Genomic DNA, 23,351 nt, shown 5'->3' with positions numbered 1-23,351 from the left:
TTAGAGTTGGAGTTGATTTGCAACAAATTGATGGGTCTTTTTGAAATTTTTAAACGCAGGTAAGCTGAAAACTGTTTGAATTCCAGCCTTGAAATGTTTCGTGGTATTTCAGGTTCCAACTTCATTACCAGAGTTTATTATTAAGAGACTGAATCGATGGATGATACCCATAGCCTAAGATGTCGAAAAGGCGGTTGTCGTCGCTCAACGCTAAAGGACTCTGCAAGTTATTGCACAGAATTGAAGAAACCACCCATTCAGTGCTCCCAGAGAACCGTGAATTGATCAAGGAGCATAACATCATGAAAAAGGTGCTGCTTTACTGCAATGTGGATGAAAAAGGTTAAATTTAAACATGTTTTAAGTCAAAGTCAAATGTTCTTTTTCCAGTGGTTGAAGATGTCGTTCAGTGACTGGGAAATGTTCAGAGTGTTGCTGATTTCATTGCGGGAGCACGAAATTTGCAACGTTTTCAAACCTGATGAGTCTACGAGCAAAAAACGAGTGTTTCTCCAGAGAAGGCTCAAAGGAACTCAACCAACGGAAACAAAGTATCATCGAGATGCAGTTGTCAAGAAAGAAAATACTACAAAGGCTCTGAAGGTCATCTGGTGTCTTGTCAGCTATTTTGTGAAGTCAAAGAAACATCAAGGAATGGAAGTTTATAGAGAATTTTTATTGGTTTTTTGAAAACGCGAGATCTGGAATTCTGGATGCATCGCTGCTTGTTTGAGGAAGGATGGAAGGTTTGTTTTCTTTTCTCTCCATTTATGGTTTTTGGCAAACTTGCGCTAGACGTTAACTGTTACCAATAAACATCCCTAGGGGCTGCTACCAACTTTAGACGAGTGCATTTGATGGTCACGTGCAGTAAAATTCGTAATTTTGGAATGCGGTTTGCGGCATCGTTTTTCTCGCGATTTTTTACATAAGAAATCGTTTTTAGATTTTCCAAAAGTCGAAATTAAACGTCGTTTTTACATTAAAAATAGTGATTGAAAATCACCCCAAAATGACCACTTCCAAACAGTTTTTGGTCAATGCTTTCTTTATTTCGTAGGTAAACTCAATAAATTTTGACTCATTTTACGCAGAATCTCACGCTGAATCCAAATCTGGAATTTAAATTCAGATCCGACAACAAATAACTGAGTTATGGCCGTTTGAATTTTTGGGTTGTCGCCAGATGGCCAAATTTTTGAAGGTTCCAAACAATTCATGCTCGATATCTCGAAAACTATTTCAGATATTGGAATGCGGTTTGCGGCATCGTTTTTCTCGCGATTTTTTACATAAGAAATCGTTTTTAGATTTTCCAAAAGTCGAAATTTGCAAATTTTCGCAAAAATTCATGACTAAAACTATGGCCAAACTTCTCATATCGATATCTCGCTTATTTTTTAGAGTAAACTCGAGTTATTATACATCGTTGAACGCAGAATTTTACGCAGATTCCAAATCTGGGATTTAAATTCAGATCCGACAACAAATAACTGAGTTATGGCCGATCAAAATTTCGGATAGTTGATTTTCATTTTTTCTCATTTTTCCCAATTTTCAAAGTTAAATATCTCGGAAACTATTAGAGATATTGAGATGCGGTTTGCGCCATCGTTTTTCTCGGCTCATTTTACGTTAGAAAAAGTGCTTAAAAGCCCAAAATTCGATGGTCGATTTTTCGCGAAAAAAAATTGCGACTCAAACGATGAAAATTTTTATTTTTTTTTATTTTTGGCCATAACTCCTAAACCGTTTGTTTGATCGATCTCAAATTGAGCCAGTAGATAGATTTCGAGCTCCTCTTTCGAATGATATATAATACAAAGGTATTAAACGTCGTTTTTACATTAAAAATAGTGATTGAAAATCACCCCAAAATGACCACTTCCAAACAGTTTTTGGTCAATGCTTTCTTTATTTCTTGGGTAAACTCAATAAATTTTGACTCATTTTACGCAGAATCTCACGCTGAATCCAAATCTGGAATTTAAATTCAGATCCGACAACAAATAACTGAGTTATGGCCGTTTGAATTTTTGGGTTGTCGCCAGATGGCCAAATTTTTGAAGGTTCCAAACAATTCATGCTCGATATCTCGAAAACTATTTCAGATATTGGAATGCGGTTTGCGGCATCGTTTTTCTCGCGATTTTTTACATAAGAAATCGTTTTTAGATTTTCCAAAAGTCGAAATTTGCAAATTTTCGCAAAAATTCATGACTAAAACTATGGCCAAACTTCTCATATCGATATCTCGCTTATTTTTTAGAGTAAACTCGAGTTATTATACATCGTTGAACGCAGAATTTTACGCAGATTCCAAATCTGGGATTTAAATTCAGATCCGACAACAAATAACTGAGTTATGGCTGATCAAAATTTCGGATAGTTGATTTTCATTTTTTCTCATTTTTCCCAATTTTCAAAGTTAAATATCTCGGAAACTATTAGAGATATTGAGATGCGGTTTGCGCCATCGTTTTTCTCGGCTCATTTTACGTCAGAAAAAGTGCTTAAAAGTCGAAAATTTGATAGTCGATTTTTCGCGAAAAAAAATTGCGACTCAAACGATGAAAATTTTTCAATTTTTTTATTTTTGACCATAACTCGTAAACCGTTTGTTTGATCGATCTCAAATTGGGCCAGTGGATAGATTTTGAGCTCCTCTTTCGACTGATATATAATTCAATGCTATTAAACGTCATTTTCATTTTGAAAACATTGATTGAAAATCACCATAAAATGACCACTTCCAAACAGTTTTTGGTCAATGCTTTCTTTATTTCGTAGGTAAACTCAATAAATTTTGACTCTTTTTACGCAGAATCTCACGCTGAATCCAAATCTGGAATTTAAATTCAGATCCGACAACAAATAACTGAGTTATGGCCGTTTGAATTTTTGGGTTGTCGCCAGATGGCCAAATTTTTGAAGGTTCCAAACAATTCATGCTCGATATCTCGAAAACTATTTCAGATATTGGAATGCGGTTTGCGGCATCGTTTTTCTCGCGATTTTTTACATAAGAAATCGTTTTTAGATTTTCCAAAAGTCAAAATTTGCAAATTTTCGCAAAAATTCATGACTAAAACTATGGCCAAATTTCTCATATCGATATCTCGCTTATTTTTTAGAGTAAACTCGAGTTATTATACATCCGTGAACGCAGAATTTTACGCAGATTCCAAATCTGGGATTTAAATTCAGATCCGACAACAAATAACTGAGTTATGGCCGATCAAAGTTTCGGATAGTTGATTTTCATTTTTTCTCATTTTTCCCAATTTTCAAAGTTAAATATCTCGGAAACTATTAGAGATATTGAGATGCGGTTTGCGCCATCGTTTTTTTCGGCTCATTTTACGTCAGAAAAAGTGCTTAAAAGTCGAAAATTCGATAGTCGATTTTTCGCGAAAAAAAATTGCGACTCAAACGATGAAAATTTTTATTTTTTTTTATTTTTGGCTATAACTCCTAAACCGTTTGTTTGATCGATCTCAAATTGAGCCAGTAGATAGATTTCGAGCTCTTCTTTCGAATGATATATAATACAAAGGTATTAAACGTCGTTTTTACATTAAAAATAGTGATTGAAAATCACCCCAAAATGACCACTTCCAAACAGTTTTTGGTCAATGCTTTCTTTATTTCGTAGGTAAACTCAATAAATTTTGACTCATTTTACGCAGAATCTCACGCTGAATCCAAATCTGGAATTTAAATTCAGATCCGACAACAAATAACTGAGTTATGGCCGTTTGAATTTTTGGGTTGTCGCCAGATGGCCAAATTTTTGAAGGTTCCAAACAATTCATGCTCGATATCTCGAAAACTATTTCAGATATTGGAATGCGGTTTGCGGCATCGTTTTTCTCGCGATTTTTTACATAAGAAATCGTTTTTAGATTTTCCAAAAGTCGAAATTTGCAAATTTTCGCAAAAATTCATGACTAAAACTATGGCCAAACTTCTCATATCGATATCTCGCTTATTTTTTAGAGTAAACTCGAGTTATTATACATCAGTGAACGCAGAATTTTACGCAGATTCCAAATCTGGGATTTAAATTCAGATCCGACAACAAATAACTGAGTTATGGCCGATCAAAGTTTCGGATAGTTGATTTTCATTTTTTCTCATTTTTCCCAATTTTCAAAGTTAAATATCTCGGAAACTATTAGAGATATTGAGATGCGGTTTGCGCCATCGTTTTTCTCGGCTCATTTTACGTTAGAAAAAGTGCTTAAAAGCCCAAAATTCGATAGTCGATTTTTCGCGAAAAAAAATTGCGACTCAAACGATGAAAATTTTTATTTTTTTTTATTTTTGGGCATAACTCCTAAACCGTTTGTTTGATCGATCTCAAATTGGGGCAGTAGATAGATTTTGAGCTGCTCTTTCGACTGATGTATAATTCAATGCTATTAAACGTCATTTTCATTTTGAAAACATTGATTGAAAATCACCCCAAAATGACCACTTCCAAACAGTTTTTGGTCAATGCTTTCTTTATTTCGTAGGTAAACTCAATAAATTTTGACTCATTTTACGCAGAATCTCACGCTGAATCCAAATCTGGAATTTAAATTCAGATCCGACAACAAATAACTGAGTTATGGCCGTTTGAATTTTTGGGTTGTCGCCAGATGGCCAAATTTTTGAAGGTTCCAAACAATTCATGCTCGATATCTCGAAAACTATTTCAGATATTGGAATGCGGTTTGCGGCATCGTTTTTCTCGCGATTTTTTACATAAGAAATCGTTTTTAGATTTTCCAAAAGTCGAAATTTGCAAATTTTCGCAAAAATTCATGACTAAAACTATGGCCAAACTTCTCATATCGATATCTCGCTTATTTTTTAGAGTAAACTCGAGTTATTATACATCAGTGAACGCAGAATTTTACGCAGATTCCAAATCTGGGATTTAAATTCAGATCCGACAACAAATAACTGAGTTATGGCCGATCAAAGTTTCGGATAGTTGATTTTCATTTTTTCTCATTTTTCCCAATTTTCAAAGTTAAATATCTCGGAAACTATTAGAGATATTGAAATGCGGTTTGCGCCATCGTTTTTTTCGGTTCATTTTACGTCAGAAAAAGTGCTTAAAAGTCGAAAATTCGATAGTCGATTTTTCGCGAAAAAAAATTGCGACTCAAACGATGAAAATTTTTCAATTTTTTTATTTTTGACCATAACTCGTAAACCGTTTGTTTGATCGATCTCAAATTGGGCCAGTGGATAGATTTTGAGCTCCTCTTTCGACTGATATATAATTCAATGCTATTAAACGTCATTTTCATTTTGAAAACATTGATTGAAAATCACCCCAAAATGACCACTTCCTAACAGTTTTTGGTCAATGCTTTCTTTATTTCGTAGGTAAACTCAATAAATTTTGACTCATTTTACGCAGAATCTCACGCTGAATCCAAATCTGCAATTTAAATTCAGATCCGACAACAAATAACTGAGTTATGGCCGTTTGAATTTTTGGGATGTCGCCAGATGGCCAAATTTTTGAAGGTTCCAAACAATTCATGCTCGATATCTCGAAAACTATTTCAGATATTGGAATGCGGTTTGCGGCATCGTTTTTCTCGCGATTTTTTACATAAGAAATCGTTTTTAGATTTTCCAAAAGTCGAAATTTGCAAATTTTCGCAAAAATTCATGACTAAAACTATGGCCAAACTTCTCATATCGATATCTCGCTTATTTTTTAGAGTAAACTCGAGTTATTATACATCAGTGTACGCAGAATTTTACGCAGATTCCAAATCTGGGATTTAAATTCAGATCCGACAACAAATAACTGAGTTATGGCCGATCAAAGTTTCGGATAGTTGATTTTCATTTTTTCTCATTTTTCCCAATTTTCAAAGTTAAATATCTTGGAAACTATTAGAGATATTGAGATGCGGTTTGCGCCATCGTTTTTCTCGGCTCATTTTACGTTAGAAAAAGTGCTTAAAAGCCCAAAATTCGATAGTCGATTTTTCGCGAAAAAAAATTGCGACTCAAACGATGAAAATTTTTATTTTTTTTTATTTTTGGGCATAACTCCTAAACCGTTTGTTTGATCGATCTCAAATTGGGGCAGTAGATAGATTTTGAGCTGCTCTTTCGACTGATGTATAATTCAATGCTATTAAACGTCATTTTCATTTTGAAAACATTGATTGAAAATCACCCCAAAATGACCACTTCCAAACAGTTTTTGGTCAATGCTTTCTTTATTTCGTAGGTAAACTCAATAAATTTTGACTCATTTTACGCAGAATCTCACGCTGAATCCAAATCTGGAATTTAAATTCAGATCCGACAACAAATAACTGAGTTATGGCCGTTTGAATTTTTGGGTTGTCGCCAGATGGCCAAATTTTTGAAGGTTCCAAACAATTCATGCTCGATATCTCGAAAACTATTTCAGATATTGGAATGCGGTTTGCGGCATCGTTTTTCTCGCGATTTTTTACATAAGAAATCGTTTTTAGATTTTCCAAAAGTCGAAATTTGCAAATTTTCGCAAAAATTCATGACTAAAACTATGGCCAAACTTCTCATATCGATATCTCGCTTATTTTTTAGAGTAAACTCGAGTTATTATACATCAGTGAACGCAGAATTTTACGCAGATTCCAAATCTGGGATTTAAATTCAGATCCGACAACAAATAACTGAGTTATGGCCGATCAAAGTTTCGGATAGTTGATTTTCATTTTTTCTCATTTTTCCCAATTTTCAAAGTTAAATATCTCGGAAACTATTAGAGATATTGAGATGCGGTTTGCGCCATCGTTTTTCTCGGCTCATTTTACGTTAGAAAAAGTGCTTAAAAGCCCAAAATTCGATGGTCGATTTTTCGCGAAAAAAAATTGCGACTCAAACGATGAAAATTTTTATTTTTTTTTATTTTTGGGCATAACTCCTAAACCGTTTGTTTGATCGATCTCAAATTGGGCCAGTAGATAGATTTTGAGCTCCTCTTTCGACTGATATATAATTCAATGCTATTAAACGTCATTTTCATTTTGAAAACATTGATTGAAAATCACCCCAAAATGACCACTTCCAAACAGTTTTTGGTCAATGCTTTCTTTATTTCGTAGGTAAACTCAATAAATTTTGACTCATTTTACGCAGAATCTCACGCTGAATCCAAATCTGGAATTTAAATTCAGATCCGACAACAAATAACTGAGTTATGGCCGTTTGAATTTTTGGGTTGTCGCCAGATGGCCAAATTTTTGAAGGTTCCAAACAATTCATGCTCGATATCTCGAAAACTATTTCAGATATTGGAATGCGGTTTGCGGCATCGTTTTTCTCGCGATTTTTTACATAAGAAATCGTTTTTAGATTTTCCAAAAGTCGAAATTTGCAAATTTTCGCAAAAATTCATGACTAAAACTATGGCCAAACTTCTCATATCGATATCTCGCTTATTTTTTAGAGTAAACTCGAGTTATTATACATCAGTGAACGCAGAATTTTACGCAGATTCCAAATCTGGGATTTAAATTCAGATCCGACAACAAATAACTGAGTTATGGCCGATCAAAGTTTCGGATAGTTGATTTTCATTTTTTCTCATTTTTCCCAATTTTCAAAGTTAAATATCTCGGAAACTATTAGAGATATTGAGATGCGGTTTGCGCCATCGTTTTTCTCGGCTCATTTTACGTTAGAAAAAGTGCTTAAAAGCCCAAAATTCGATAGTCGATTTTTCGCGAAAAAAAATTGCGATTCAAACGATGAAAATTTTTATTTTTTTTTATTTTTGGGCATAACTCCTAAACCGTTTGTTTGATCGATCTCAAATTGGGCCAGTAGATAGATTTTGAGCTCCTCTTTCGACTGATATATAATTCAATGCTATTAAACGTCATTTTCATTTTGAAAACATTGATTGAAAATCACCCCAAAATGACCACTTCCAAACAGTTTTTGGTCAATGCTTTCTTTATTTCGTAGGTAAACTCAATAAATTTTGACTCATTTTACGCAGAATCTCACGCTGAATCCAAATCTGGAATTTAAATTCAGATCCGACAACAAATAACTGAGTTATGGCCGTTTGAATTTTTGGGTTGTCGCCAGATGGCCAAATTTTTGAAGGTTCCAAACAATTCATGCTCGATATCTCGAAAACTATTTCAGATATTGGAATGCGGTTTGCGGCATCGTTTTTCTCGCGATTTTTTACATAAGAAATCGTTTTTAGATTTTCCAAAAGTCGAAATTTGCAAATTTTCGCAAAAATTCATGACTAAAACTATGGCCAAACTTCTCATATCGATATCTCGCTTATTTTTTAGAGTAAACTCGAGTTATTATACATCAGTGAACGCAGAATTTTACGCAGATTCCAAATCTGGGATTTAAATTCAGATCCGACAACAAATAACTGAGTTATGGCCGATCAAAGTTTCGGATAGTTGATTTTCATTTTTTCTCATTTTTCCCAATTTTCAAAGTTAAATATCTCGGAAACTATTAGAGATATTGAGATGCGGTTTGCGCCATCGTTTTTCTCGGCTCATTTTACGTTAGAAAAAGTGCTTAAAAGCCCAAAATTCGATAGTCGATTTTTCGCGAAAAAAAATTGCGATTCAAACGATGAAAATTTTTATTTTTTTTTATTTTTGGGCATAACTCCTAAACCGTTTGTTTGATCGATCTCAAATTGGGCCAGTAGATAGATTTTGAGCTCCTCTTTCGACTGATATATAATTCAATGCTATTAAACGTCATTTTCATTTTGAAAACATTGATTGAAAATCACCCCAAAATGACCACTTCCAAACAGTTTTTGGTCAATGCTTTCTTTATTTCGTAGGTAAACTCAATAAATTTTGACTCATTTTACGCAGAATCTCACGCTGAATCCAAATCTGGAATTTAAATTCAGATCCGACAACAAATAACTGAGTTATGGCCGTTTGAATTTTTGGGTTGTCGCCAGATGGCCAAATTTTTGAAGGTTCCAAACAATTCATGCTCGATATCTCGAAAACTATTTCAGATATTGGAATGCGGTTTGCGGCATCGTTTTTCTCGCGATTTTTTACATAAGAAATCGTTTTTAGATTTTCCAAAAGTCGAAATTTGCAAATTTTCGCAAAAATTCATGACTAAAACTATGGCCAAACTTCTCATATCGATATCTCGCTTATTTTTTAGAGTAAACTCGAGTTATTATACATCAGTGAACGCAGAATTTTACGCAGATTCCAAATCTGGGATTTAAATTCAGATCCGACAACAAATAACTGAGTTATGGCCGATCAAAGTTTCGGATAGTTGATTTTCATTTTTTCTCATTTTTCCCAATTTTCAAAGTTAAATATCTCGGAAACTATTAGAGATATTGAGATGCGGTTTGCGCCATCGTTTTTCTCGGCTCATTTTACGTTAGAAAAAGTGCTTAAAAGCCCAAAATTCGATGGTCGATTTTTCGCGAAAAAAAATTGCGATTCAAACGATGAAAATTTTTATTTTTTTTTATTTTTGGGCATAACTCCTAAACCGTTTGTTTGATCGATCTCAAATTGGGCCAGTAGATAGATTTTGAGCTCCTCTTTCGACTGATATATAATTCAATGCTATTAAACGTCATTTTCATTTTGAAAACATTGATTGAAAATCACCCCAAAATGACCACTTCCTAACAGTTTTTGGTCAATGCTTTCTTTATTTCGTAGGTAAACTCAATAAATTTTGACTCATTTTACGCAGAATCTCACGCTGAATCCAAATCTGGAATTTAAATTCAGATCCGACAACAAATAACTGAGTTATGGCCGTTTGAATTTTTGGGTTGTCGCCAGATGGCCAAATTTTTGAAGGTTCCAAACAATTCATGCTCGATATCTCGAAAACTATTTCAGATATTGGAATGCGGTTTGCGGCATCGTTTTTCTCGCGATTTTTTACATAAGAAATCGTTTTTAGATTTTCCAAAAGTCGAAATTTGCAAATTTTCGCAAAAATTCATGACTAAAACTATGGCCAAACTTCTCATATCGATATCTCGCTTATTTTTTAGAGTAAACTCGAGTTATTATACATCAGTGAACGCAGAATTTTACGCAGATTCCAAATCTGGGATTTAAATTCAGATCCGACAACAAATAACTGAGTTATGGCCGATCAAAGTTTCGGATAGTTGATTTTCATTTTTTCTCATTTTTCCCAATTTTCAAAGTTAAATATCTCGGAAACTATTAGAGATATTGAGATGCGGTTTGCGCCATCGTTTTTCTCGGCTCATTTTACGTTAGAAAAAGTGCTTAAAAGCCCAAAATTCGATGGTCGATTTTTCGCGAAAAAAAATTGCGATTCAAACGATGAAAATTTTTATTTTTTTTTATTTTTGGGCATAACTCCTAAACCGTTTGTTTGATCGATCTCAAATTGGGCCAGTAGATAGATTTTGAGCTCCTCTTTCGACTGATATATAATTCAATGCTATTAAACGTCATTTTCATTTTGAAAACATTGATTGAAAATCACCCCAAAATGACCACTTCCAAACAGTTTTTGGTCAATGCTTTCTTTATTTCGTAGGTAAACTCAATAAATTTTGACTCATTTTACGCAGAATCTCACGCTGAATCCAAATCTGGAATTTAAATTCAGATCCGACGACAAATAACTGAGTTATGGCCGTTTGAATTTTTGGGTTGTCGCCAGATGGCCAAATTTTTGAAGGTTCCAAACAATTCATGCTCGATATCTCGAAAACTATTTCAGATATTGGAATGCGGTTTGCGGCATCGTTTTTCTCGCGATTTTTTACATAAGAAATCGTTTTTAGATTTTCCAAAAGTCGAAATTTGCAAATTTTCGCAAAAATTCATGACTAAAACTATGGCCAAACTTCTCATATCGATATCTCGCTTATTTTTTAGAGTAAACTCGAGTTATTATACATCAGTGAACGCAGAATTTTACGCAGATTCCAAATCTGGGATTTAAATTCAGATCCGACAACAAATAACTGAGTTATGGCCGATCAAAGTTTCGGATAGTTGATTTTCATTTTTTCTCATTTTTTCCAATTTTCAAAGTTAAATATCTCGGAAACTATTAGAGATATTGAGATGCGGTTTGCGCCATCGTTTTTGTCGGCTCATTTTACGTTAGAAAAAGTGCTTAAAAGCCCAAAATTCGATGGTCGATTTTTCGCGAAAAAAAATTGCGACTCAAACGATGAAAATTTTTATTTTTTTTTATTTTTGGGCATAACTCCTAAACCGTTTGTTTGATCGATCTCAAATTGGGCCAGTAGATAGATTTTGAGCTCCTCTTTCGACTGATATATAATTCAATGCTATTAAACGTCATTTTCATTTTGAAAACATTGATTGAAAATCACCCCAAAATGACCACTTCCAAACAGTTTTTGGTCAATGCTTTCTTTATTTCGTAGGTAAACTCAATAAATTTTGACTCATTTTACGCAGAATCTCACGCTGAATCCAAATCTGGAATTTAAATTCAGATCCGACAACAAATAACTGAGTTATGGCCGTTTGAATTTTTGGGTTGTCGCCAGATGGCCAAATTTTTGAAGGTTCCAAACAATTCATGCTCGATATCTCGAAAACTATTTCAGATATTGGAATGCGGTTTGCGGCATCGTTTTTCTCGCGATTTTTTACATAAGAAATCGTTTTTAGATTTTCCAAAAGTCGAAATTTGCAAATTTTCGCAAAAATTCATGACTAAAACTATGGCCAAACTTCTCATATCGATATCTCGCTTATTTTTTAGAGTAAACTTGAGTTATTATACATCAGTGAACGCAGAATTTTACGCAGATTCCAAATCTGGGATTTAAATTCAGATCCGACAACAAATAACTGAGTTATGGCCGATCAAAGTTTCGGATAGTTGATTTTCATTTTTTCTCATTTTTCCCAATTTTCAAAGTTAAATATCTCGGAAACTATTAGAGATATTGAGTAGCGGTTTGCGCCATCGTTTTTCTCGGCTCATTTTACGTTAGAAAAAGTGCTTAAAAGCCCAAAATTCGAAGGTCGATTTTTCGCGAAAAAAAATTGCGACTCAAACGATGAAAATTTTTATTTTTTTTTATTTTTGGCCATAACTCCTAAACCGTTTGTTTGATCGATCTCAAATTGGGCCAGTAGATAGATTTCGAGCTCCTCTTTCGAATGATTTATAATACAATGCTATTAAACGTCATTTTCATTTTGAAAACATTGATTGAAAATCACCCCAAAATGACCACTTCCAAACAGTTTTTGGTCAATGCTTTCTTTATTTCGTAGGTAAACTCAATAAATTTTGACTCATTTTACGCAGAATCTCACGCTGAATCCAAATCTGGAATTTAAATTCAGATCCGACAACAAATAACTGAGTTATGGCCGTTTGAATTTTTGGGTTGTCGCCAGATGGCCAAATTTTTGAAGGTTCCAAACAATTCATGCTCGATATCTCGAAAACTATTTCAGATATTGGAATGCGGTTTGCGGCATCGTTTTTCTCGCGATTTTTTACATAAGAAATCGTTTTTAGATTTTCCAAAAGTCTAAATTTGCAAATTTTCGCAAAAATTCATGACTAAAACTATGGCCAAACTTCTCATATCGATATCTCGCTTATTTTTTAGAGTAAACTTGAGTTATTATACATCAGTGAACGCAGAATTTTACGCAGATTGCAAATTTGGGATTTAAATTTAGTGTCTTTATGATGTCATGGCTTTTGTAGTATCAGAGGAAGATTAACACCTAAAACTATTTGGTTTGTTTTAGTCGGAAAAAGAAATGAGCACTGAAATGTCCGACAAGCTGGCTGCGGTTACATCAGCATACAGTTTGGGGAATTGCCACCCGATGCATGGAATTAAATTTAATAGAAAGTGGGGGACACCGAGCGAGAAAGAGATTCTTGCATTCTTTCATTCTCACACACATTAAGAAACATGAATTTTTGGTGAGTCCAAGACCGATTAATGGACAAATAGATGAGCGCAACAAAGAAAACAATAATTGCTATTGGAGCGAGGAAGATAAAAATAATTTACCCCCATCAGCGCGAATGCATGCGTCGTGGCATTGTTTTATGATTTTTGGTAAGACGAGGTGTTAACATGATTGCTCCTTTGGTAATTCTTCGCTGTTACAGAGATTTGGTTGTTCAAATGCAAAATGCAACAATTTTATTTTTTTATGAGTAATGATAGGCATTGTCTTTCTCAATGAATTTGAGTTATAAATTTCGAGAACTTTGTCACTAAGATGCGTTGAGGGGAGTAATACCACCCACCGACACTACTCCTCTCCCACTTCTTATTAAAATTGTTCCCATTCATCGGGTATCAATTCCCCAAACTGTATAAAAACAACAATGATCTACAAGAATTGAAGAAGTCGTTAAATGAGATATTTTTGAGGAAGCGCCACTTGCGAAGGACTAACCTTGGCTCTTGGCTCTTGGATCAGTTGGAATTAGAGCAATAATCAATTACCATTAATTAAGAATGGATAGTTTCGTCCATTTCAGATTGTTTCCCTCGTCTTTTTTAGGTAAGCCAACAAACATGTTCCTAATGAAACTTTTTCACACTTTTTGCAAGAAGGAGGGAGAGTGTCGAGTTTGTGTTTTTTTATTTTATTAATACTCCTTTAGTTTAATTTGAGGGTATTGTTTTTTATCATTCTTCCTTATTCCTGCAAATGGTTTTGATTCAAAAATTGTAAGTTTTAAAAACAAAAGTTTAGCCCTCTGGTGAGAGGAGGCGTGAACTATCAAGTTCGGCGTTATTCCGCTAGGTGGCTTTTATGGAAAAACTTCTCTCACTTTTCGGTGTAAATAAATACAATAAACTACTTAACTTGTTAATTTTAACCTCAGAAAAACGAATCTGAACTTTGATTTAAGATTTACGACTTTGTTAATATTTTATTTAATATTATTTATGGACTAAAGACTGTTGACGCATGTCCTAGCTTCTATGCTTCGTTGACAGATTGCTTGACGCGGGAAATTGAATTTTAAAATTTTTAATTTGCATTTTCTCAAAAAATCTTGCAGATAGCGAGGAACGGAGACCAAAAATGGATGTGGAAATGTTAAATTATGCCATGTGCATAGTTTCGTGTCGATCTGCGAACTTTCGCGTTTTTCGCCAAAAAAAGTTCAAAGACTAAACATCATGGATTTTTGGCGATTTCGACAAAAAATAAAATCTCTTTGAAACCGACTTTTTCCATCAATTTGGACCTCAGGAACAAGAATCCGTCAAAGATTTTTCGATCCGACGCTCCGTTAATGTTTTATTAATTTTTCAAACTTTTATTTGGTTTGCAGTTTTTCGATGAAAATTAAAGCAAGAAAATACTCTTTTTATTAATTTTGTCCTCAGGAGTAAGAATCTAAAGTCTGATTTAACATTCACGACTTGGTTACGATTCTATTAATTATTAAAAATTATTGTGTCTCTATCTTAACGTATGTCTTAACTTGACTATTTTGACAGCACACATTGAGGTTATGTTCATGATTTAACAAGAAACTACCAGAATTCTTTACTGTTTACTTTCTCGTTCTTCTGGGCATGGTAGCAAAGAAATTACACAAGTTAAGAAGTTCATTTGAAGCTATTTAGAGTTGGAGTTGATTTGCAACAAATTGATGGGTCTTTATTGAAATTTTTAAACGCAGGTAAGCTGAAAACTGTTTGAATTCCAGCCTTGAAATGTTTCGTGGTATTTCCAGGTTCCAACTTCATTACCAGAGTTTATTATTAAAGAGACTGAATCGATGGATGATACCCATAGCCTAAGATGTCGAAAAGGCGGTTGTCATCGCTCAACGCTGAAGGACTCTGCAAGTTATTGCACAGAATTGAAGAAACCACCCATTCAATGCTCCCAGAGTAAAGTGAATTGATCCAGGAGCATAACATCAGGAAAAAGGTGCTGCTTTACTGCAATGTGGATGAAAAAGGTTAAATTTAAACATGTTTTAAGTCAAAGTCAAATGTTCTTTTTCCAGTGGTCGAAGATGTCGTTCAGTGACTGGGAAATATTCAGAGTGTTGCTGATTTCATTGCGGGAGCACGAAGTTTGCAACGTTTCCAAACCTGACGAGTCTACGAGCAGAAAACGAGTGTTTCTCCAGAGAAGGCCCAAAGGAACTCAACTAACGGAAACAGCATCATCGAGATGCAGTTGTCAAGAAAGAAAATACTACAAAGGCTCTGAAGGTCATCTGGTGTCTTGTGAGATATTTTGTGAAGTCAAGGAAACATCAGGGAACGGAAGTTTATGGAGAATTTTTATTGGTTTTTTGAAATCGTGAGATCTGGAGTTCTGGATGCATCGCTGCTTGTTGAGGGCGGATGGTAGGTTTGTTTGTTTTCTTTTCTCTCCATTCATGGTCTTTGGCAAACTTGCCCAAGACGTTAACTGTTTCCAATAAACATCCCTAGGGGCTGTTACGAAGTTTAGACGAGCGCATTGATGGTCACGTCCTCTAGTACAGTAAAATTCGTAATTTTGGTAGTTTTAGTGCTACAGCTATGAAATTTGGGGGAGTTACTATTTTTGCGTCGCAATGACACAGATTTTAGAAATTTTAATTTTTGAGACAAGTGAAAGTTTCCACGTCCTTGACTGAAATTCGTAATTTGGATAATTTTAGTGCAACAGTTATGAAATTTGGGAAAGTTACTTTTTTTGATTCGTATATTGACTCTATTAAATTTTAAAATTGTAGAGCCAAAAACACAGATTTAAAAATGCTTATTTTTGAGACCAATCAAAAATTGCAGACACCTTATAAAAAGTAGGCGCTCATTGCCATCAGTCAACCCCTCGTGTGTAAATTTTCCAAATTTCTTTCTTGTAAATCTGACTTTAAATTCTTTAGATAGAAAATTGAAGAAAAACTGAATTTAGCAAGTTTTGAGGTTAACTCGTTGTGTACATATCAACATCAGGAGAATAATGAAAAATTTAAATAAAAATTTGTGACCTTTGTGCTTATCTGCAACCTAAACTAAACGTAGACTTTTCATTTCCAACTCTAACTCTACCAATTTCAAATTTCAAAAGTCCCGCGCTAGAGTTTGACAGACGGCAGCTGTCGTCAGTTCGGTAGATGTCATTTGTTGTAAGTGGCCGGCTCTCCAATTTCGCGTAAAAACACAAGTTTTTAGTGTTCCCACGTGAAATTTTGTGTTCTGAAACATTCATGGAAGTGTTTCAAGTGTTTTAGTCGCGGTCACCAGCCAAAACCGTGTAAATTAAGGTAAATTTTACGATTTTTCCAACAAAGCCAAGAACGGAGAGTTCTGTTGTAGAGCCAGATGGTTTATCCAGTTTCTTGTGGAAATATTCAAAGATTATTGGGGGTAAATCAATTCTTTATTAGGGAGAAGGTTAAGAGAAAATTAAATGTTGCGATTTTGGAGGTTAAGTCGTTGGTGATGTTGGTTGTATCAATATGATGAAGAAACTATAGAACATTTTTTTCCAAAAGAAGGATTTTGAGTTGATTGTGATTTAATTCGTAATTTTGGTAATTTTAGTGCAACAGTTATGAAATTTGGGAAAGTTACTTTTTTTGATTCGTATATTGACTCTATTAAATTTCAAAATTGTAGAGCCAAAAACACAGATCTTAGAAATGCTTGCTTAATTTTGATTGGTTGAACGGTTGGTGCAAACTGGCATCAACCTAAGAAAGAAAAGTTACTAACTTACCACAAAATTACTAAGGTGTATAATTGGTTGCCTATATGCTGCATGTTGAAGCGAAATAATTCTTACTAATTAAGACTTATTTTCAGAGCACAACAAATTCTTTACTTTCTCGTTCTTCTGGGAATGGTCCAAAGAGATCACACAAGTTAAGAAGTTCATTTGAAGGTATTTAGTCTTGGATTTGATTTGCAACAAATTTCCGGGTCTTTATAGAAATTTTTAAAGGCAGGTAAGCTGAAAATTGTTTGAATCCCAGCTTTATAATGTTTTGTGGTATTTCAGGTTCCAACTTCATTACCAGAGTTTATTATTAAGAGACTGAGTATATAGATGATGGTCTTCTCATGACTACACACATCTTGCAGCATCTTGATGGTACCACCCATAGCCTAAGATGTCGGAAAGGCGGTTGTCGTCGCTCAACGTTGAAGGACTCTGCAACTTATTGCACAGAATTGAAGAAACCACTCATTCAGCTCCCAGAGTACAGTGAAGTGATCCAGGAGCATAACATCACGAAAAAGGTGTTGCTTTACTGCAATGTGGATGAAAAAGGTTAAATTTAAACACGTTTTAAGTCAAAGTCAAATGTTCTTTTTCCAGTGGTCGAAGATGTCGTTCAGTGACTGGGAAATATTCAGAGTGTTGCTGATTTCATTGCGGGAGCACGAAGTTTGCAACGTTTCCAAACCTGACGAGTCTACGAGCAGAAAACGAGTGTTTCTCCAGAGAAGGCCCAAAGGAACTCAACCAACGGAAACAGCATCATCGAGATGCAGTTGTCAAGAAAGAAAATACTACAAAGGCTCTGAAGGTCATCTGGTGTCTTGTGAGATATTTTGTGAAGTCAAGGAAACATCAGGGAACGGAAGTTTATGGAGAATTTTTATTGGTTTTTTGAAATCGTGAGATCTGGAGTTCTGGATGCATCGCTGCTTGTTGAGGACGGATGGTAGGTTTGTTTGTTTTCTTTTCTCTCCATTCATGGTCTTTGGCAAACTTGCCCAAGACGTTAACTGTTTCCAATAAACATCCCTAGGGGCTGTTACGAAGTTTAGACGAGCGCATTGATGGTCACGTCCTCTAGTACAGTAAAATTCGTAATTTTGGTAGTTTTAGTGCTACAGCTATGAAATTTAGGGGAGTTACTATTTTTGCGTCGCAATGACACAGATTTTAGAAATTTTAATTTTTGAGACAAGTGAAAGTTTCCACGTCCTTGACTGAAATTCGTAATTTGGATAATTTTAGTGCAACAGTTATGAAATTTGGGAAAGTTACTTTTTTTGATTCGTATATTGACTCTATTAAATTTCAAAATTGTAGAGCCAAAAACACAGATTTTAGAAATGCTTATTTTTGAGACCAATTAAAAATTGCAGACATCTTATAAAAAAGTAAGCGCTCATTGCTGTCAGTCTACCCTCGTGTGTAAATTTTTCAAATTTCTTTCGTGTAAATCTGACTTTAAATTCTTTGAGAGAAAATTGAAGAAAAACTGAATTTAGCAAGTTTTGAGGTTGACTCGTTGTGTACATATCAACATCAGGAGAATAATGAAAGATTTAAATAAAAATTTGTGACCTTTGTGCTTATCTGCAACCTAAACTAAACGTAGACTTTTCATTTCCAACTCCAACTCTACCAATTTCAAATTTCAAAAGTCCCGCGCTAGAGTTTGACAGACGGCAGCTGTCGAAAGTTCGGTAGATGTCATTTGTTGTAAGTGGCCGGCTCTCCAATTTCGCGTAAAAACACAAGTTTTTAGTGTTCCCACGTGAAATTTTGTGTTCTGAAACATTCATGGAAGTGTTTCAAGTGTTTTAGTCGTGGTCACCAGCCAAAACCGTGTAAATTAAGGTAAATTTTACGATTTTTCCAACAAAGCCAAGAACGGGGACTTCTGTTGTAGAGCCAGATGGTTCATCCAGTTTCTTGTGGAAACATTCAAAGATTATTGGGGGTAAATCAATTCTTTATTAGGGAGAAGGTTAAGAGAAAATTAAATGTTGCGATTTTTGAGGTTAAGTCGTTGGTGATGTTGGTTGTATCAGCGGCTCTATATGATGAAGAAACTATAGAACATTTTTTTCCAAAAGAAGCATTTTGAGTTGATTTTGATTTAATTCGTAATTTTGGTAATTTTAGTGCAACAGTTATGAAATTTGGGAAAGTTACTTTTTTTGATTCGTATATTGACTCTATTAAATTTCAAAATTGTAGAGCCAAAAACACAGATTTTAAAAATGCTTATTTTAGAGACCAATCAAAAATTGCAGACACATTATAAAAAAGTAAGCGTTCATTGCTATCAGTCTACCTTCCTGTGTAAATATTCGAAATTTCTTTCGTGTAAATCAGACTTTAAATTCTTTAGAGAGAAAATTGATGAAAAACTGAATTTAGCAAGTTTTGAGGTTAACTGGTTGTGTACATATCAACATCAGGAGAATAACGAAAGATTTAAATTAAAATTTGTGACCTTTGTGCTTATCTGCAACCTAAACTAAACGTAGACTTTTTCATTTCCAACTCAAACTCTACCAATTTCAAATTTCAAAAGTCCCGCGCTAGAGTTTGACAGACGGCAGCTGTCGTCAGTTCGGTAGATGTCATTTGTTGTAAGTGGCCGGCTCTCCAATTTCGCGTAAAAACACAAGTTTTTAGTGTTCCCACGTGAAATTTTGTGTTCTGAATCATTCATGGAAGTGTTTCAAGTGTTTTCGTCGTGGTCACCATCCAAAACAGTGTAAATTAAGGTAAATTTCACTATTTTTCCAACAGAATCGGGTTGGTCCATTTTAACCAAGAAAGGGGAGTTCTGTTTTAGCTTTTGGCTTTTCGAGTTTCTTTTGGAAATATTCGATTATTGGGGGTAAATCAATTATTTATTAGGGAGAAGGTTAAGAGAAAATTGAATGTTGCAATTTTTGAGGTTTTAGAAATGCTTATTTTTGAGACCAATCAAAAATTGCAGACACCTTATAAAAAGTAGGCGCTCATTGCCATCAGTCAACCCCTCGTGTGTAAATTTTCCAAATTTCTTTCTTGTAAATCTGACTTTAAATTCTTTAGATAGAAAATTGAAGAAAAACTGAATTTAGCAAGTTTTGAGGTTAACTCGTTGTGTACATATCAACATCAGGAGAATAATGAAAAATTTAAATAAAAATTTGTGACCTTTGTGCTTATCTGCAACCTAAACTAAACGTAGACTTTTCATTTCCAACTCCAACTCTACCAATTTCAAATTTCAAAAGTCCCGCGCTAGAGTTTGACAGACGGCAGCTGTCGTCAGTTCGGTAGATGTCATTTGTTGTAAGTGGCCGGCTCTCCAATTTCGCGTAAAAACACAAGTTTTTAGTGTTCCCACGTGAAATTTTGTGTTGTGAAACATTCATGGAAGTGTTTCAAGTGTTTTAGTCGTGGTCACCAGCCAAAACCGTGTAAATTAAGGTAAATTTTACGATTTTTCCAACAAAGCCAAGAACGGAGAGTTCTGTTGTAAAGCCAGATGGTTTTTTCAGTTTCTTGCGGAAATATTCAAAGATTATTGGGGGTAAATCAATTCTTTATTAGGGAGAAGGTTAAGAGAAAATTAAATGTTGCGATTTTTGAGGTTAAGTCGTTGGTGATGTTGGTTGTATCAGCGGCTCAATATGATGAAGAAACTATAGAACATTTTTTTCCAAAAGAAGGATTTTGAGTTGATTTTGATTTAATTCGTAATTTTGGTAATTTTAGTGCAACAGTTATGAAATTTGGGAAAGTTACTTTTTTTGATTCGTATATTGACTCTATTAAATTTCAAAATTGTAGAGCCAAAAACACAGATTTTAGAAATGCTTGCTTAATTTTGATTGGTTGAACGGTTGGTGCAAACTTGCATCAACCTAAGAAAGAAAAGTTACTAACTTACCACAAAATTACTAAGGTGTATAATTGGTTGCCTATATGCTGCATGTTGAAGCGAAATAATTCTTACTAATTAAGACTTATTTTCAGAGCACAACAAATTCTTTACTTTCTCGTTCTTCTGGGAATGGTCCAAAGAAATCACACACAAGTTAAGAAGTTCATTTGAAGGTATTTAGTCTTGGATTTGATTTGCAACAAATTTCCGGGTCTTTATAGAAATTTTTAAAGGCGGTAAGCTGAAAATTGTTTGAATCCCAGCTTTATAATGTTTTGTGGTATTTCAGGTTCCAACTTCATTACCAGAGTTTATTATTAAGAGACTGAGTATATAGATGATGGTCTTCTCATGACTACACACATCTTGCAGCATCTTGATGGTACCACCCATAGCCTAAGATGTCGAAAAGGCGGTTGTCGTCGCTCAACGTTGAAGGACTCTGCAACTTATTGCACAGAATTGAAGAAACCACTCATTCAGCTCCCAGAGTACAGTGAAGTGATCCAGGAGCATAACATCACGAAAAAGGTGTTGCTTTACTGCAATGTGGATGAAAAAGGTTAAATTTAAACATGTTTTAAGTCAAAGTCAAATGTTCTTTTTCCAGTGGTCGAAGATGTCGTTCAGTGACTGGGAAATATTCAGAGTGTTGCTGATTTCATTGCGGGAGCACGAAGTTTGCAACGTTTCCAAACCTGACGAGTCTACGAGCAGAAAACGAGTGTTTCTCCAGAGAAGGCCCAAAGGAACTCAACCAACGGAAACAGCATCATCGAGATGCAGTTGTCAAGAAAGAAAATACTACAAAGGCTCTGAAGGTCATCTGGTGTCTTGTGAGATATTTTGTGAAGTCAAGGAAACATCAGGGAACGGAAGTTTATGGAGAATTTTAATTGGTTTTTTGAAATCGTGAGATCTGGAGTTCTGGATGCATCGCTGCTTGTTGAGGACGGATGGTAGGTTTGTTTGTTTTCTTTTCTCTCCATTCATGGTCTTTGGCAAACTTGCCCAAGACGTTAACTGTTTCCAATAAACATCCCTAGGGGCTGTTACGAAGTTTAGACGAGCGCATTGATGGTCACGTCCTCTAGTACAGTAAAATTCGTAATTTTGGTAGTTTTAGTGCTACAGCTATGAAATTTGGGGGAGTTACTATTTTTGCGTCGCAATGACACAGATTTTAGAAATTTTAATTTTTGAGACAAGTGAAAGTTTCCACGTCCTTGACTGAAATTCGTAATTTGGATAATTTTAGTGCAACAGTTATGAAATTTGGGAAAGTTACTTTTTTTGATTCGTATATTGACTCTATTAAATTTCAAAATTGTAGAGCCAAAAACACAGATTTAAAAATGCTTATTTTTGAGACCAATCAAAAATTGCAGACACCTTATAAAAAGTAGGCGCTCATTGCCATCAGTCAACCCCTCGTGTGTAAATTTTCCAAATTTCTTTCTTGTAAATCTGACTTTAAATTCTTTAGATAGAAAATTGAAGAAAAACTGAATTTAGCAAGTTTTGAGGTTAACTCGTTGTGTACATATCAACATCAGGAGAATAATGAAAAATTTATATAAAAATTTGTGACCTTTGTGCCTATCTGCAACCTAAACTAAACGTAGACTTTTCATTTCCAACTCTAACTCTACCAATTTCAAATTTCAAAAGTCCCGCGCTAGAGTTTGACAGACGGCAGCTGTCGTCAGTTCGGTAGATGTCATTTGTTGTAAGTGGCCGGCTCTCCAATTTCGCGTAAAAACACAAGTTTTTAGTGTTCCCACGTGAAATTTTGTGTTCTGAAACATTCATGGAAGTGTTTCAAGTGTTTTAGTCGTGGTCACCAGCCAAAACCTTGTAAATTAAGGTAAATTTTACGATTTTTCCAACAAAGCCAAGAACGGAGAGTTCTGTTGTAGAGCCAGATGGTTTTTTTCAGTTTTTTGCGGAAATATTCAAAGATTATTGGGGGTAAATCAATTCTTTATTAGGGAGAAGGTTAAGAGAAAATTAAATGTTGCGATTTTGGAGGTTAAGTCGTTGGTGATGTTGGTTGTATCAATATGATGAAGAAACTATAGAACATTTTTTTCCAAAAGAAGGATTTTGAGTTGATTGTGATTTTATTCGTAATTTTGGTAATTTTAGTGCAACAGTTATGAAATTTGGGAAAGTTACTTTTTTTGATTCGTATATTGACTATTAAATTTCAAAATTGTAGAGCCAAAAACACAGATCTTAGAAATGCTTGCTTAATTTTGATTGGTTGAACGGTTGGTGCAAACTGGCATCAACCTAAGAAAGAAAAGTTACTAACTTACCACAAAATTACTAAGGTGTATAATTGGTTGCCTATATGCTGCATGTTGAAGCGAAATAATTCTTACTAATTAAGACTTATTTTCAGAGCACAACAAATTCTTTACTTTCTCGTTCTTCTGGGAATGGTCCAAAGAAATCACACAAGTTAAGAAGTTCATTTGAAGGTATTTAGTCTTGGATTTGATTTGCAACAAATTTCCGGGTCTTTATAGAAATTTTTAAAGGCAGGTAAGCTGAAAATTGTTTGAATCCCAGCTTTATAATGTTTTGTGGTATTTCAGGTTCCAACTTCATTACCAGAGTTTATTATTAAGAGACTGAGTATATAGATGATGGTCTTCTCATGACTACACACATCTTGCAGC

The 23,351-nt window shown here is 34.6% G+C and overlaps 4 protein-coding genes across 6 annotated transcripts; all 4 read left to right on the top strand.

The window, feature by feature from the left end:
• Positions 1-242: 242 nt before the first annotated feature.
• Positions 243-12,881, top strand: LOC148175597 (uncharacterized). The gene is made up of 3 exons (XM_088034969.1): positions 243-342; positions 391-746; positions 12,795-12,881. The coding sequence occupies exons 1-2, from the start codon at positions 328-330 to the stop codon at positions 688-690; spliced, it is 315 nt and encodes a 104-aa protein (XP_087891095.1). The 5' UTR covers positions 243-327; the 3' UTR covers positions 691-746; positions 12,795-12,881.
• A 600-nt stretch (positions 12,882-13,481) lies between these two features.
• On the top strand, positions 13,482-16,976 carry LOC148175596 (uncharacterized). Of its 2 annotated transcripts, XM_088034960.1 has the most exons (4): positions 13,482-13,568; positions 14,522-14,706; positions 14,761-15,388; positions 16,838-16,976. In XM_088034960.1, the coding sequence occupies exon 3, from the start codon at positions 14,977-14,979 to the stop codon at positions 15,343-15,345; it is 369 nt and encodes a 122-aa protein (XP_087891086.1). In that variant the 5' UTR covers positions 13,482-13,568; positions 14,522-14,706; positions 14,761-14,976; the 3' UTR covers positions 15,346-15,388; positions 16,838-16,976. The 2 variants fall into 2 exon arrangements, with proteins under 2 accessions (XP_087891086.1, XP_087891087.1); XM_088034961.1 differs by lacking the exons at positions 13,482-13,568; positions 16,838-16,976 and having other exon boundaries at positions 14,381-14,706; positions 14,761-16,023.
• Positions 16,977-17,198: 222 nt separating this feature from the next.
• Positions 17,199-20,966, top strand: LOC148175595 (uncharacterized). 2 transcript variants are annotated; one of them, XR_015770078.1, is made up of 4 exons: positions 17,199-17,306; positions 17,355-17,703; positions 20,757-20,837; positions 20,954-20,966. XR_015770078.1 is itself a non-coding variant. In XM_088034964.1 (3 exons), the coding sequence occupies exons 1-2, from the start codon at positions 17,292-17,294 to the stop codon at positions 17,658-17,660; spliced, it is 321 nt and encodes a 106-aa protein (XP_087891090.1). In that variant the 5' UTR covers positions 17,199-17,291; the 3' UTR covers positions 17,661-17,703; positions 20,757-20,896. The 2 variants fall into 2 exon arrangements, 1 of the variants encoding a protein (XP_087891090.1); XM_088034964.1 differs by lacking the exon at positions 20,954-20,966 and having other exon boundaries at positions 20,757-20,896.
• Positions 20,967-21,110: 144 nt separating this feature from the next.
• Positions 21,111-23,210, top strand: LOC148175594 (uncharacterized). Its single transcript, XM_088034965.1, has 3 exons — positions 21,111-21,226; positions 21,275-21,623; positions 23,072-23,210. The coding sequence occupies exons 1-2, from the start codon at positions 21,212-21,214 to the stop codon at positions 21,578-21,580; spliced, it is 321 nt and encodes a 106-aa protein (XP_087891091.1). The 5' UTR covers positions 21,111-21,211; the 3' UTR covers positions 21,581-21,623; positions 23,072-23,210.
• The last annotated feature ends 141 nt before the right edge of the window (positions 23,211-23,351 follow it).

Source organism: Gnatocerus cornutus, chromosome 4 (genome assembly GCF_029298725.1).
Source record: "Gnatocerus cornutus isolate USDA-ARS CGAHR chromosome 4, icGnaCorn1.1, whole genome shotgun sequence".
NCBI classification, from domain to species: domain Eukaryota; kingdom Metazoa; phylum Arthropoda; class Insecta; order Coleoptera; family Tenebrionidae; genus Gnatocerus; species Gnatocerus cornutus.
Note: the sequence above shows the minus strand (reverse complement) of the source record. Positions and strands in the feature narration are given on the sequence as shown.

Bases quoted from the DNA above. Each gene is read 5' to 3' on its own strand.
- LOC148175596 (XM_088034960.1), top strand. From the start codon at position 14,977: ATGTGGATGAAAAAGGTTAAATTTAAACATGTTTTAAGTCAAAGTCAA.